Genomic DNA, 14754 nt, shown 5'->3' on the forward strand with positions numbered 1-14754 from the left:
TTCTTACTCCTTAATGCAACAAATATTTATTGAGTACTGGGTATTAAGCTAGAAGGTGAGGTTACAAAAGGAATAGAACAAATACCTTGCCCTTGTTGCACTTAAGTGGAGTAGGGGAGACAGGTAGAAAACAAGTGTATAATGTGTCATCATATATCATCAGGAGGTCAGTGCCCTGCAGGAGAGCAGAGCTGGGTAAAGGGCTAGAGGGAGGTGCCATCAAGTGGCTGGCCAGAACAGCCTCTAATAAAACCGGAAGGAAGTGAGACACCATCAAGTGCCCTTTTCCCCCACCTACGTGAATTCCTACAATCCCATTGCCCCCATTCTCTTCAGCCTCGATGCCTTCTTTGACTGTATCTATCATCAGTTATTTCTAGGTCTCATCTTTAAGGCCACCATCCCAGAGAGTCCCGCCCCGACCCCACAGTCAAGGATACGTCTCCCCTGCTCCTCTCTTACAACAACCTTCACGGCACTTCCCAGTTTTGTAATTATATTTCTGGACATAATACCTGTCTTCCCTGCATATTACCAGCTCCCCCCAGCAGCTGACCCAGTGCTCGGAGCCTCCAGTAAATACTTGATGACTGATTAAATGAACCAGTGAAATAAATAAGTTAACGAATGTTCTCCTACCTTTATGTGCTCATCGGTTGGCTTTTCAACCTGACACTCCTCATGGCATCTTATAGTTGAAAGCACTGCATTCTTTGAATCTCTCAGGTGGTCTTTTTAAATTTATCTTTGAATTCTGCACCACCCCACAGAATTTTGCAGTGTAACTTATGCATATCAAGGATCAGCGGAACTTTGTCATTTAGTGAATTGATTAACTGACTCACTCAGACACTTTGGAGACCCAAATATTTCTGAATAGGCTCAAACTATATTATTGTAACATAGGTATGATAAAGGATGCCTGTGTAAATGGCATCCTGCCTGCGTTTGTCCTGGCCATGTATTGTAAGTGTAAACACCCATGAGACCCACACCACCCATCCCACACATTTAGTTAATGTGGAAGGATGTTGTTGGGCCTGAAATCTGAGTGAACATTAAAACCTATGTGATCGAACCTGGAATAAATGTGTTGTTTGATTTTTCAATGTATTTTTTAATTGAGTTTAGTTCAATGAAATAATGAAGGAATGCTATTATACCTTCATTATTGCCATTATAAGATATAGGGAACTTCTTACAAATGAGGCTTATCTTTTAAAAAAAAAGTTTGAGGGGCGCCTGGGTGGCTCAGTTGGTTAGGCGTCTGACTTCGGCTCAGGTCACGATCTCACGGTCCGTGGGTTCGAGCCCCGCGTCGGGCTCTGGGCTGATGGCTCAGAGCCTGGAGCCTGCTTCCGATTCTGTGTCTCCCTCTCTCTCTGCCCCTCCCCAGTTCATGTCTGTCTCTCTCTGTCCCAAAAATAAATAAACGTTAAAAAAATTTTAAAAAAAAGTTTGATTATGAAATTTTTCAGACAAACACAAAAGGGGAAAGAATAGTACGATATATAACATATTGCCATCACTTACATTCAATAGTTAACAAGGCTTTGTCAGATTTGCTTCAGTTATACCTCCTTTCTCTTTGTTAAAGCATTTCAAATCAAATATAGGTATCATTTCCGTGAATGCCATACAGTCAATGTACATTCTAGAAAATATGGGTACGTTCTTACCTATCCACAGTGCTAACTTCATACGTACCCAAACTGACCACCATTCTTTGATGTAACCTAATCTCTAGTCCACATTCAAGTTGCTTTGATTGTCATTTTCAAAAATGTCTTTTAACAGTTGGTTTGCTTTCATCAAGATTCAGACAAGGTCCACACATTACATTTGGTTGTTCTGTCTCCTAAGTCTTTAATCATCCTACCCATTTTTATCTCCTCCATTGACTTGTAGAAATTAGTGCAGTTTTCTTGTAAAATGTACCTACCTTTGAATTATTGCTTTGCTTCCTTAGGGTGACATTTAACTTGTTCCTATAGCCCCATGGTGTTTTGTTTTTTGTTTTGTTTTGTTTTGGTGTTTTTTTGTGGGTTTTTTTTTTGTTTTTTTTTTTGTTTTTTTTTTTGGTAAATGGACATTAGCTACAATGTTTTGAAAACTTGATGAACATGGACATAGGGCAAGTTACAGCTCCCTGTCTGCCACACTGCCAAAATCATTTCTGTTGCAGTGGTAGGAGCCTGAGAGCCCCTCTGTCATTCAGGAGTACACAGCCAACATCATTTTCAGTGGTTGAGTGTCATAACTCTAGCCAATATCTTGCCACTGGTAGGGGATTTTGAAAAGGCTTCTAGAGTTGATACTCTAAAAATGCTTCTTAAACACTTTAATTATTGTAACGTCACATCAGGAAACCTATGGTGCATGTTTTCTTTACTGGGGAATAGTGATAGGACTGGAGTTCAGGTTCACTTGTGTAAGATGCACTGTCTTCTATCCTGTTTCAGATTCCATCTTTGTTCTTTTTCCCATAGTAGCTGCAATGGTCTTTAATTTGTGTTGTCCCTCAAACGGCCCTTCTTGAGCCCACCCTACACAATAACATCAGCTCAGCATTCTTCCCAGAAATCTGCTAACTCCCAGTTGTCCTCCAAATATAGTCTAAACTCACGTTGGCTTGCCCTTCAAAACCTTAATTCTAATAATAAGAACTAAACACCTCTATTTTTTTATAGGACTTGAGAGTTTAAGTTTTTCATATGTATGTACTTGCTCCATTATTTCATTCACACCAAGACTGTATTATGGAATCAGATGGGTTCCATTCAACAAAGATTAAGCAAGCACAGTTGTTTAATTAGTTATGCCAGATACTGTGCTAAATACATGGAATAAAGACAAGATGTAGTCTTGTTCTTGAGGACTTTACAGTCCCTTAGTGAAGAGAAAGTTTGAACATGTGTGCTAAAATAGGGATGTGTGGTAGGAGGGTGAGAGGAGGGAGGAATGAGGAGAGATTCTTAGCAGATGCGTGCACCTGCCATGCTATTCCCTGTGCCTGGGTTGCCCCTTTCTCATCTCTACCTATCAGAATCCTTCTAGACCTGGGTCGAGTGCCATCTATTCCATAATGTCTGGCTAATCGATGGCCTGGAAAAGAGATAATGCCTAGTTAGTATAGGGTTTTGTGAAAGACTCTCAGTACATAATTCTTCTTTAATGTTAACACAAGTCTTGGGTTTACAACTAGGAATAAAGACAGGCTTCCTTGTGTGTCCACCCGTAATAGAGGAAGTTGCTAGTGGTCAGGACTAGTCTCACTTGCTAGTCTCAGGAAAGGGAGTGGAGCCAGAGAATAAGGGGAAAGGTTAGGATCATTCGTAAAGTTTTCCCACATAGAGAGGATAGATGATAGAATCTCACTAATTCATATTAATTCAAGGGAAAGCAAGTGTTAATCTTTAAAAAAAAATTTGAGTATAGCTGACATACAATGTTACATCAGTTGCAGGTGTACAAGAGTGATTCAACAAGCTCATATGTTATGCTCACCACAAGTGTAGCTCCCATCTGTCACCATACAAGCCATTACAGTACCATTGACTATATTCCCTATGCTGTGCCTTTCATCCCTGTGATGTATTCACTCCATAACCAGAAGACTGTACCTCCTGCTCCCCTTTACCCATTCTGACCATCCCTGTACCCTTCTGTCAACCATCAGTTTGTTCTCTGTGTTAATAGGTTTGATTCTGCTTGTTTTTTTTAGATTCCACATGTGAGTGAAATCATATGGTGTTTGTCTTTCTCAGTCTGACTTATTTCACTTAACATCATACCCTCCAGGTGCATCCATGTTGTCACAAATGCCATGAAACATGCACTGTAGGTATATGTACACATACATCCATACCACATCTTCCTTATCCATTCATCTGTTGATGGGTAAGTGTTAATTCTTTGAACTGTGCAAGTATTGAATAAGTGATGTTTTATTAATTTTGACTATATATTTTATATAGTCATAGAATGAATACTGGTGCTAGAAAGGACAACCTGGCCTGGATTCTTTAAAAATAACAGATAAGGAAACTGAAGCCCAGTTGGTACAAGTTCATCCCCCAAGTTCATATGGAGCCATACTCGGACCTTTGACTCCCCATTTGGTGTTCTTCCTATGTTTTGCCTCCAGAGCATTAACTTAGTTAAAGTTAATGAAGCATATCTATAGGCAAATGGAATGAAAAACAATGTTATTAACTGGATTAATTGGTCCTCTTTGTTTTCCCATTTATTTATATCAGAGACATCAAACTATACTCCTGGGCCAACAGCATTGGCATAATCCGGTTATGCCTAGTTAGGATTAGTTAGAACTGGTTATCACTGGTTAGAAATGCAGGTTATGGAGCCCCATCCCAGACCTGCTGAATCAGGTGGGGTGCAGCCTTCCAGGTAAATCTGACATGCCGAGATTCTGATCACCACCGATTCACATTGTAAATCAGCATAGCCTTTTGAAAGTTACCATGAAAAACAAAATACAAAGCCTTGTCCAGTTTATCCCAAAGTTTGACTTAATGCATGGCAAATTAATGAGATTTGTGCTGCACAAAATAAGCCAGAAGAGGAAGAAAATGGAGAAGAAAAGAAAAGGAGAGAAGGAAGAGAGGCCAGTCAGTGGAGGGCACATGAATGAGAGCAGTTTGTCTGTTTTGCTGAGAAGAAGGAAGTTGAAATTCAGGATTATCCTGCCTCTAGAAGGTTATTCGATCTCCTTTTGGTGAGAAAGGACCTTGAAATGTCAATGTAACCTCATCTTCCTTTGCTCACAGATCTTGGCAGACATTTGTTCAGGCTCTGATGACAGTACCTACTTTGAAAATTGGGGAAGGTCCATGTAATTGCATCTTAGCAGATGACAGACATTTAGAAAGGCAGTCATTGAAGTGTTACTGTCATTTCTGTAAGATAAAATACTGTAAGTCAAAGGAAGAGAGAAAAGAAAACAGGGCAGTGACTTGATGCCTACTTTCTCTTTATTGAACTCCTTCACTCTCTCCCGGGTATCCAGTCTCTAGGAGACCAAAGACAAAAATGGTGTGGAGAGGTTGCAGACTGAACAGAAGTTCCCTTGCTCCTTGTTAGAATAACAACCAGTTAAAGTTGATATCATCAGTATATCTAGGAAGGAATGGTCTCTAGATCTTTCTAATGTATGTCAGTAATCAGATTTCGTATATCTTATGGGTCTTCAATTCTTGGCTCTGTTTTATACTCTTAGCCTTCCCAAAGCCCTTATACTAGCTAAAAGATGCATTCGAGTTTAAGGGGACAGAGAACTTGGCAGGATGGACCTCTGTGGCTGGCACATTCTCCAGATCACAACATCTGTATTTTATTTCTTCGTCCCCTGAAGTCCCCGAACTGGCTCATACCAGGGCCAAACTGTGGGTAAGGGAACTTATTTTATTCAGTCTTCCTCATAAACAACTGGTTTGTTTTTAAATTCAGGATCATACAAGAAGCTCAGAAGATATACATGGGATCAGATCCTGGGTCAACCACTCTGTGACCTTAGGCAAGACACTTAACCTCTCTTCACCTACATGGTCTTATCTGTAAAAGTGAGAGGGGTTGGCCTTCCAAGATTATTTTTGAGTATTAAAGACATTATTTATCATGGGGCACCTGGGTGGCTCAGTCGGTTGAGCATCCGACTTCGTCTCGGGTCATGATCTCACGGTTTGTGGGTTTGAGCCCCGTGTCAGGCTCTGTGCTGAACTCTTGCTCAGAGCCTGGAGTCTGCTTCGGATTCTGTGTCTCCTTCTCTCTCTGCCCCTCCCCCCGCTCACGCTCTGTCTCACTCTGTCTCTCAAAAATAAATAAATGTAAAAACAAAATTTATATATATATAAAAAAAAAAAGAGACAGTAACTATCTTAGAGCCATCTTGTGGACCCTGAAACTCGAAGGCACACAATTTGAGGACTAGAGAATGGAGAGAGTGAAGTAGCCTGAGAAAGGAAGAATGCATTTCATAAATGAAAATGCAAGGAACATTTCACATTACCAGAATTTTACAGAAATTAGTTAAGAGAGACTTACCATGCCATTGAATATATTTTTCTTCCAAGGCAAAAAGCATTTCTGAGTATTTTTGCCTTGTACTCTCTTCTTGACCAGTTTTGAAACATATAAAATTAAGAGTTATCCATCTCTTTGTTAAGAAATGTTTTTCTGTTGCTCAAACTAATTGTTTCTTTAAATCTCAACATTTTCCGTTTCTTAAGAATACCCTTCAGAGGAAAATAATTCTTCCTATCACATTTGCAGGATTTTTTCTTCTTTTTATCCTAATGTATTTTGCATGACTTTTAAAGTTTCTGGTCACTTTGAGTATTTGCAGTACCTTTTAAAATACCATTTCTTAAGCACCCTTATAAATGCATTAGTGGACAATTTATTATAGTTCTATACACAGTGTGACATGTTCTCACAGTAGCTGCGTCATTCTGGGTTTGTTATGTTTTATGAAATGTTCCTGTAATGCCAGTAAACAGAAAAAGTCTTACAGGAAAAGAGGGATTGGCGGGGGGGGGGGGGGGGGGGACATCAAGTCTTCAAGAAGGATCCCAGCACTTGGGTACTGACAGGATTTGCCCTTAGAACCCACAAAACGAATGAGGTGCTGAGAACTGGCAGAAAGAATAACATATATCCAACTGTGAACAAAGAAATCTAATCAATCTACTCCTGTGTTAAAAGATAGGTTACAGTGATCTGTAGGAAATAGAGTTGTTTAAACGGACCTCCATTTCTAAGAGGAGTAGCGACTTTGAACAGTGACCGCCATATAATCTCAGGGGCACTTCAAAAGAAAAGGAAACCATTTCTTCTTTATTTCAAACGCTCAGAGTCTGATTCCCATTCTGGGAACATCAGAGCAAGCACTGAATATTGTCAACAACTAACTCTGCGCTTGTCTGTCTTTATAAGTGGGGAAAAAAGTCGGCAAGGATGGGCCTCTTTCCTGAGTTACATACTTTGTGAGGGAAGGTGAAAAGGCTGCGTGTCCAATGGGCATTTTGATTCATGCTCTTCACAGCCTGGTTAAAATTCTCATTCCCAACCAGAACAGACGCAAAAATGGGCAGGTCAAAGGGATGGGTCAGAGAAGCAGATCCTGCCCAAGCCAAGTGTGTTTGGATTTCCTTAGACGCCAAGAATGCACACGGCTCTCGTTGCTTTCCACGGCAGTTCCAAACGCAGCATTTGAACATTCCTCTATTCCCTCACTGTGTTTAATTTCCCTTCATTTTTGAACGTACTGCGATCTGACTTGCAGTTTGCATTGCGGTGTATATGTGCGTGTGTGTGTACAAAACATTGCGGTTTGTACGGTCCTGCTTCAGCAAACCATAAACTCTGTGAGGGCGGGAACTATCTGTTGACTGCTACCTTCCCAGGGCCTAGAACAGTGCTGGAAACCCAGGTACTCGTTAAAGAAATATTGGTCGAAATGAATGAGTGAACGAATGAATGACAGCCTTAACAAGTGAGGGGATCAACTTCTCTGAAAATCTGACTGAGAAAACCAGTTGTCCTGTAACGTGTGGGGCCACTTACAGCCTCTGGGACATTCATATGAGGAAATTCATTATAACATTAACTTTCCTTTCAGTGACATAATAAAAACGTAGCCAAGCTATGAGTTGTGGGGTATTTGTATTGGTGTCGCAGTTTGGAAGTTAATAATTCCTGGAAATGTTGGCAATTCAGGGAAAGTTTACTGAAGACCTTAGCCAGCTAAGAGTGGCCAGCCTAAAAATCATGTTATTAGTCAATGACACTGGGGGAAAAACATAGTCACGTTCAGGAGATCATCATTTGCAGTTAGAAATAGATCTAATAAAGAGCTAATGAATGGGCCACAAAAGCCTCAAACAGATTTCTTCCAGACTAAGGAATGGGCCCTGCTTACTAGAAGAAATAGAGACTCAGGGAACAAGGGGAAGAAGCTCCTGAAGCCATCCTGCAAACCCAAATAGAAACCGAATTTGGGCTAAAATAATGGCATCGGCAAAACCCGTTTAAGATACAAGAAGGCAATGGAGAAAAATTAGAACGTGTCAAATCCAAGAGGAAAATGTCAATGAGAAAATCTAAACAGAAAGCAAATTCCCAAAAGTTTCAGTAAGGAAGGTCCTGGTTAATAACTGAACGTGGTGCCCTTGTGGCCCGCGCCTCCGTTCCCCACCCACGGGAACCCAGGTCGGAGTGACTTTCTAGGGGCGTTGAGCTGATGTGTGCAAATAGGGAGAGGAGCTGAAGAAGAGAAGGAGAGATGGTTAAAGCAGATGGAGAGGAAGCTCAAAAATTTATCACATGCAGGAAAATTTAAATGCGAGAAAGCGTTTAATCTAGCAAATTAAATCGTTCCTTCAACATGTCTTTTTAGGTGGGGAAGAGAACAGTGACCTGTCAGGACCCTTTCATCATCAGGGATCCCTATTTCCAGAGGCCCCACCACGGAGGCAGCTGGATGGCACGGTCTCCGCGAAGTCTGGGAGGGCATCCTGACCTCCGGCGACTTGCTTGCCTGGCTGGACAGAAAGTAGTGGCAACACCGTGGTGGGAAGAGTCGGTTCAGACAGTAATGCCTGCTTCGGCAGAGCCAGAAAGGGGCCAAAGTGTGACTATTACTGCACTGGTGGTTTGTCTGTTGCAATAAAAAATAAGTTCCAGTTAAAAATTAGACTTATGGGGGCACCTGGGTGGGTCAGTCAGTTGAGCGACCTATTCTTGGTTTTGGCTCAGGTCCTGATCTCATGGTTATGAGATCAGGGCTCCGAGTAGGGCTTACTCTGGGCATGGATCCTGCTTAAGATTCCCTCTCCTCTCTCTCTCTCTCTCTCTCTCTCTCTCTCTCTCTCTCTGTCCCCCCCCCTCTGTCTCTGTCTCTCTGTCTCTCTCTTTTTCTCAAAAAAAAAAAAAAATCAGACCTATGAAGAAAGAGATTAATTCTTCAGAGTGAAATTCTTAAGGTTGTTATTTACCCTTTATACCCCAAACCTTTTTTTTAGGCTTACCTTTTGGAAATTTACATCACTCTTCTTCCCACCTTCTCAAATACAGGACTACATATCAAACTTATTTTAGCTTTTCCATAGGACTTAAGGTCATCATCATGAATATTAGTTGTGACAACATGCTAGATGGATCTGTCACTGCCCCCACACTTGTCAGAGTGTCTGATTCTGTGGCCTTGTGCCAAATGGCTTCACACAACTGCATTTTTAAGTTACAGAGCCTTTTTAGAGTAGTGCCTTCCCCCCCCCCTTCTTTTGCTATTAGAGTTTCTACCCAAGATGTTGCATCTTTCCTTGTAATTTTCTCTTTCCAGACTACTGTGAACTTCAAAACTGGACAGTGGATCTTAATTATGTGTAGATTAAAAGCAAGTACACAGGGAAAAATCTAATGATGTTTTCTAGTGGTAATGTTCTCATAGTTAGACTAGTAGAGACTTTGTGACTCAATTTTGACTACCAGGGAATATGTATTGTCACCAAATAACTGAGCTCCTGAAAGGTGCTACATCATATGTTTACTTTTGAAAATTATTCCGACAAAAGGCTAGGATTTGTTATGAATCAATTATGGTAGGATACAGAGAGCTATTAAAACAGAGTGGATCTTGTTCAAGGACATTTACCCCATTAAATTTTACTGCATCTCTATATGCCCAGCTGATCTGTTTAAAACAGGAATGATGGGCGCCCTCCCCTTGAATCTCTTTCAGCTCTGACACAGGGCTCTGCTGGGCTAGGATAGTTCCTCTCCAAGGCTGTGTAGACTCTTGCACTCACAAGGATGTCTGGCTCTGAGGTACAGGTGACTAACTTTTTTTATGACAGCAGTGAATTGGTACCTTGGCCGTTTAAATGGAATATTCATCAGAGACACATCCTGGTATCTGGAGTTCAGCTATCTGGTTCAAGACGCAACATTTCAGAAGACTGCCAGAGGTCACTCTTGAAATTTCTCTCACTGGGGTCAGGACTTTTAGGCCCCAGAGTCTTTCAATTATGGATCTGATCTTGCAATTACGTATTACATCAAGCTGATTAGTGCTGTCTTCTAGAAATGGATTAAATCCTGTGGAAAACTAAAGGTAATGAAAGATTGTCCTTCACTTAGACTTTCTCAGTTTCTATTCCAATTTCCAGCCCTATGGCACAATGCCCTGGAAACATGAGGAAAATACCTCGTGGAGACCTTAGTCCCTTTATTAAGTTGGTCTTGGGATCCCAGGCTTCCCATTTCCAAAAGGCACCTGCACTGAGGAGAAGCAGGTAAAGGCAGAGGAGTGACCAGAACTTCATTTGCATCACCTGATTTTGAATATGTCCGATTAGAATCAATCATGCCTTTTAGGAAGCAGCTTCAAGTGCTGTTTAACTAATGACTCTTCCTTGCAAATACTGCACCCTCTCCCTTTAATGACTCTAACTACTGATTCGTCTCTGAGAGCTCCCTCCCTATGAGTCAAGATGTACAGAAATAAAGTAAGGTGTCATTTCAGGTAGTTACTTAAGGAGATCTACTGAGTATTATCTGTATAAAGAACTCTGTATTAGACTAGAAGGCTACAGTCTTATTCGGGAACTTTCAGAGGATAACACGGAGAAGAGTATATGGTTCAGTTACGGGGCCAAGCCTTGGCAAAACTGTGTGACCAACTGATAATTACTTCTCTTGTCAGCTATCTTCTGAGTCTTTCTTAGGTAATGTAGGATGTAAAAGGCCAAAGAACATGAGTTAAGTGTCTAAATCTGGTAATACAGACTTACCAGGGAAGAGTGGGCAGGTGGAGGTAGGTTTTGTGGAGATCGATCTACACGTGGCTCTGAAAGGACAAGAGAGTTAGATGATCAGAGAAGAGTGGAAAGGAGCAGGAAGAGAGAAAGGAGGAAGGCATAGGGAAGAAGAGTGTGCTCCCGGGCCAGCCAGGATATCAGCCTGGCTTGGGGACAGGGTGGAAGCAAACTGCTGAAGGCTATCAAAACCAGACGATGTGTGAAGGCTGGATGGTAATTAAGAGCCAGTGAAAATCTTGAGAAAAAAAAAAAGTTATAATTAAAGCCATGGTGAAGGGGCACCTGGGTGACTCAGTTGGTTAAGCGTCTCTTAGTTTCTGCTCAGGCCGTGATCTCATGGTTTTGTGAGTTCAAGCCCCATGTTGGGCTCTGCACTGATGGTGTGGAGCCTGCTTGGGACGCTCTCTCTCTCTCCCTCTCTCTCTAGCCCTCCTCTGCTCATGTAGTCTCTGTCTTTCTCAAAATAAATAAACTGAAGAAAAATGTAAAGCCATGGTAAAGAAAAATTTGGTGTATGAAAGGAATGAAATAAAGTCAGCACAGAGGCTGCTATAGTAATTGAGCCATAAGTTTCCAAAGGCCTGGACCAGGATGGAGCTCATGAGAATGGAGAAGAAATGGAATAATATACATAAAACATGTTTTAGTTTTATAACTTGAGAAGCCATAAAGTGTGGTGGTAGTTGAGATATGGGAAGATCCTCCAGATGTAAGGGACCCCTCAACTGTGTGGCAGGTCGAATGGATTAGAGAGAAAGGAGCATAGGGAAAGAGGAGATAGACCCTAACACAAGGACGTGTTTGTCATCTGATAAAATAAATACAATTTTTCATTGGCTTCCTCAGAATTTTACTTGGGATAGAAAGAAGGGAAGAGAAGACTTGAGTTTATTTTCAGTTTTGAGAAAAGTACTCAGCTTTCCTGGAGAACTTTTTCCCTCTTTCATTATCAGTGACAGGCCACCCTTCTCTTACTCTCCAAACCAGCATCCAAATGAAGTCCCCTTTTTTCTTCATCTTTTCTTTAATCTCTGTATTCAGCCACCCTGAGCTGGAGAGCCTTCCTTTAAAAAGTCTACTTTATTGGGGTGCCTGGGTGGCTCAGTTGGTTAAGCATCCAACTCTTGATTTTGGCTCAGGTCATGACCTCACAGTTCGTGAGATCGAGCCCCGCGTTGGGCTCTATGCTGACGGTGTGGAGTCTGCTTGGGATTTTCTCTCTCTCTCTCTGCTCCTCCCCTGTTCTCTCTTTCTCAAGATAAATAAATAAACTTTCAAAAAGTTACTTTATCATCATCCCGTCCTACGCCACTTAACTCAACATTTCTTTCATTGGCTATCATGACCAACCGTGTCACAAGTACTTAGGTGGAAGGAGATAGCGCATGTTAGAATTTGACGTGCCAAAGTACAGTAAAAAGTAGAGAGGCGTGAAATTTTCATTTACGAATAAAAATTGGTTTCTCTGTCAAATTAAAATACTTGTCTGACTCTGTTGCATTCTAAAAGGAGGCCACTCACTAGGGACTCTCACAGCTGCCTCTGTTCAAGATCTAATCCAAGCAGGGAACCTGCACATTTTAGAAGAGGTGAGGAGAGGTAGCCCAACTTGAGCCGAATGGTGGCGTGAGTGAAAAGTCAAATGCACATCTCGGATGGCATAGATGGGGCACTGCCTGAGCCTTTTATCTTTCAAGAGGGGCATCTCTTTCAGGAGCAAGAGCCAAATGGGCTTCTGAAACTTCTGGGTCATGGAAACTTCCGGAAGTCACCACCCCAGAAGTCTTTTCCTTTTTTAGAATGAAGCACGGAGAGCTCCTGGCCATTAGGAAAACCAGGACAGGAAATCACTTTTTTTTCCATATACATTTTCTTAGTCCATTTCCCTGGCACATAAAAAACAAGCAAAAAACATCTTAAATGTTGTAGGATCCATAATTCAACATCAACAATTATGTCGTATGCTTACAACATAATTCACCTAGGGGCATCTGGGTGGCTCAGTGGGTTGGGCCTCCAACTTCAGCTCAGGTCATGATCTCACGGTTCATGGGTTCGAGCCCCACATTGGGCTCTGTATTGACAGCTCAGAGCCTGGAACCTGCTTTGGATTCTGTGTCTCCCTCTGTCTCTGCTCCCCCCCCCCCACTTGCACTCTGTCTCTCTCTCTCAAAAGTAAACATTAAAAAAATTTAAAAAAGAAACATAGTTTACCTAAAGCAATGTAATAACCAGAAATACTTTGAGATTATCAAACATGGCATACTGCAAACTTAATGTAATCAAAATAGTTACATTCTGACACCATTCCTTTTTTGTAATTAATTTATTTTTGAGAGAGAGAGAGAGAGAGACAGAGAGAGAGGCAGAGGGAGAAAGAGAGCGCACAAGTTGGGGAAGGGCAGAGAGAGAGGGAGACCCAGAATCTGAAGCAGGCTCCAGTCTCTGAGCTGTCCGCACAGAGCCAGATGCGGGGTTGGAACCCACCAACCGTGAGATCGTGACCTGAGCTGAAGTTAGACACTTAACCAACTGAGCCACTCGAGTGCCCCTGACACCATTCCTAAAGAACACGGCCAGGTTATGACATCAAACGCGGCATTCTTCATATGATTCATATCCGTACGTTGATGGCTTAATACAGCCAATCTGGATATTTAGGATGTTATTTTCAGCCGGTGAGAACATCCGTTGCATTTTTCAGCTTCTCCGGTTGGCAACGGTTATATCAAGCCTCCGGTTCCACCTGTTTCTGGCACGCAGCGAGAGAAAGGGCCGCCAACCATGTTACCCATCAGCGTGGACCCAGACAGCAAACCAGGAGAATATGTCCTCAAGAGTTTATTCGTCAACTTCACCACTCAGGCTGAGCGCAAGATTCGCATCATCATGGCAGAGCCTCTGGTGAGTACGCACGACACCTGTCTCAGTTCGTCTTTATACTAAATACAGTAGAGCGTTAAAGCTCTGGGGAGAGACGGATTGTTTTCCCCCAGGTTTGCGAAGGTGTTTTTGATTCCACAGGTGATTTTTTTTAAAGATTATGATTAAGTTTCCCGATTTAGAGGGGAAAAAAATGAGAGGGGCGCCTCGGTGGCTTAGTCAGTTGAGACTCCAGCTCTCGATCGCGGCTCAGGCCATGATCCCACGGTTTGTAGGCTCCGCACTGACAGTGGGAAGCCTGCTTGGGATTCTCTCTGTCTTTCCCTCTCTCTCCGTCCCTCCCCCACTCATGCTCTCTCTCGCAAAATAAATAAACTTAAAAAAAAAAAAAAAGGGAGTCAAGGACTTTAAAAGAATCCTTAGCAAATACGTTTCCGTGGCGTGTTTCATTACTGCATTTGAACAGTAATAAGCATAATTTAACAACAGGAAGTGTGAGTCCTAGAAAAACTGTGTTCAGAGTCCCTGCCATGCATTTATACTTGAGTCGGAATCTTTTGTCTGTTTTTAAAGTAAATGAGAAAAAAAAAAATCATTCTTCAAGTGGCTTCCTGGACTTCCAGTTTGAGAATGTAGGGTCTCAGCGATCTATTGTCTGAAGAAGTTATTTGGTGAGTCATTCAGAAACACCTCTTTGTTTTCTGAAAGTCGGAGGACAGGAGATCTCGGCTCACTTACCTTTAGGTCCCTTATTAGACAGATAATGTCCGTGGACGTCAGTATCTTTCTTTGCAGATGATTCTGCTACAAAATAAGGCATGTGTTTCAGCCTTATGTTAATTGCTCTAACAAGGGCTCTAAAGACAGAGTACGGAACCTCAAAAGGACAGTCAGGAAGGAAGGAAGGCCAATGGGCAGATTCAGATTACTTGTTTTCTGACCTTGGCGGGAGAAACCCAGTAGGAGAAAAGGCAAGGAATCCAGAGTGACACAGCTTTTTCTATGAAGCTCGGCTTTGTACCTCCTGAGAGGA

At 41.9% G+C, this 14754-nt stretch overlaps 1 protein-coding gene across 3 annotated transcripts in view; it reads left to right on the plus strand.

Moving 5' to 3' along the window:
- The window catches only part of FRY (FRY microtubule binding protein), a 263906-nt gene that overhangs the window by 32709 nt on the left and 216443 nt on the right, over positions 1–14754 (plus strand). For 2 of the 3 annotated variants that reach the window (XM_047078564.1, XM_047078572.1), the window contains exon 2: positions 13543–13742. In XM_047078564.1, coding sequence (XP_046934520.1) covers positions 13543–13742 — 200 coding nt within the window. Of the gene's footprint in view, positions 1–8944; positions 10133–13542; positions 13743–14754 lie in introns of those variants that run through there. The other variant, XM_047078581.1, reaches the window with a different exon arrangement.

Source organism: Lynx rufus, unplaced genomic scaffold, assembly GCF_022079265.1.
Source record: "Lynx rufus isolate CCGP_SWC_20201006 ecotype Redwood Valley unplaced genomic scaffold, mLynRuf1.p SCAF_1, whole genome shotgun sequence".
NCBI lineage: Eukaryota > Metazoa > Chordata > Mammalia > Carnivora > Felidae > Lynx > Lynx rufus.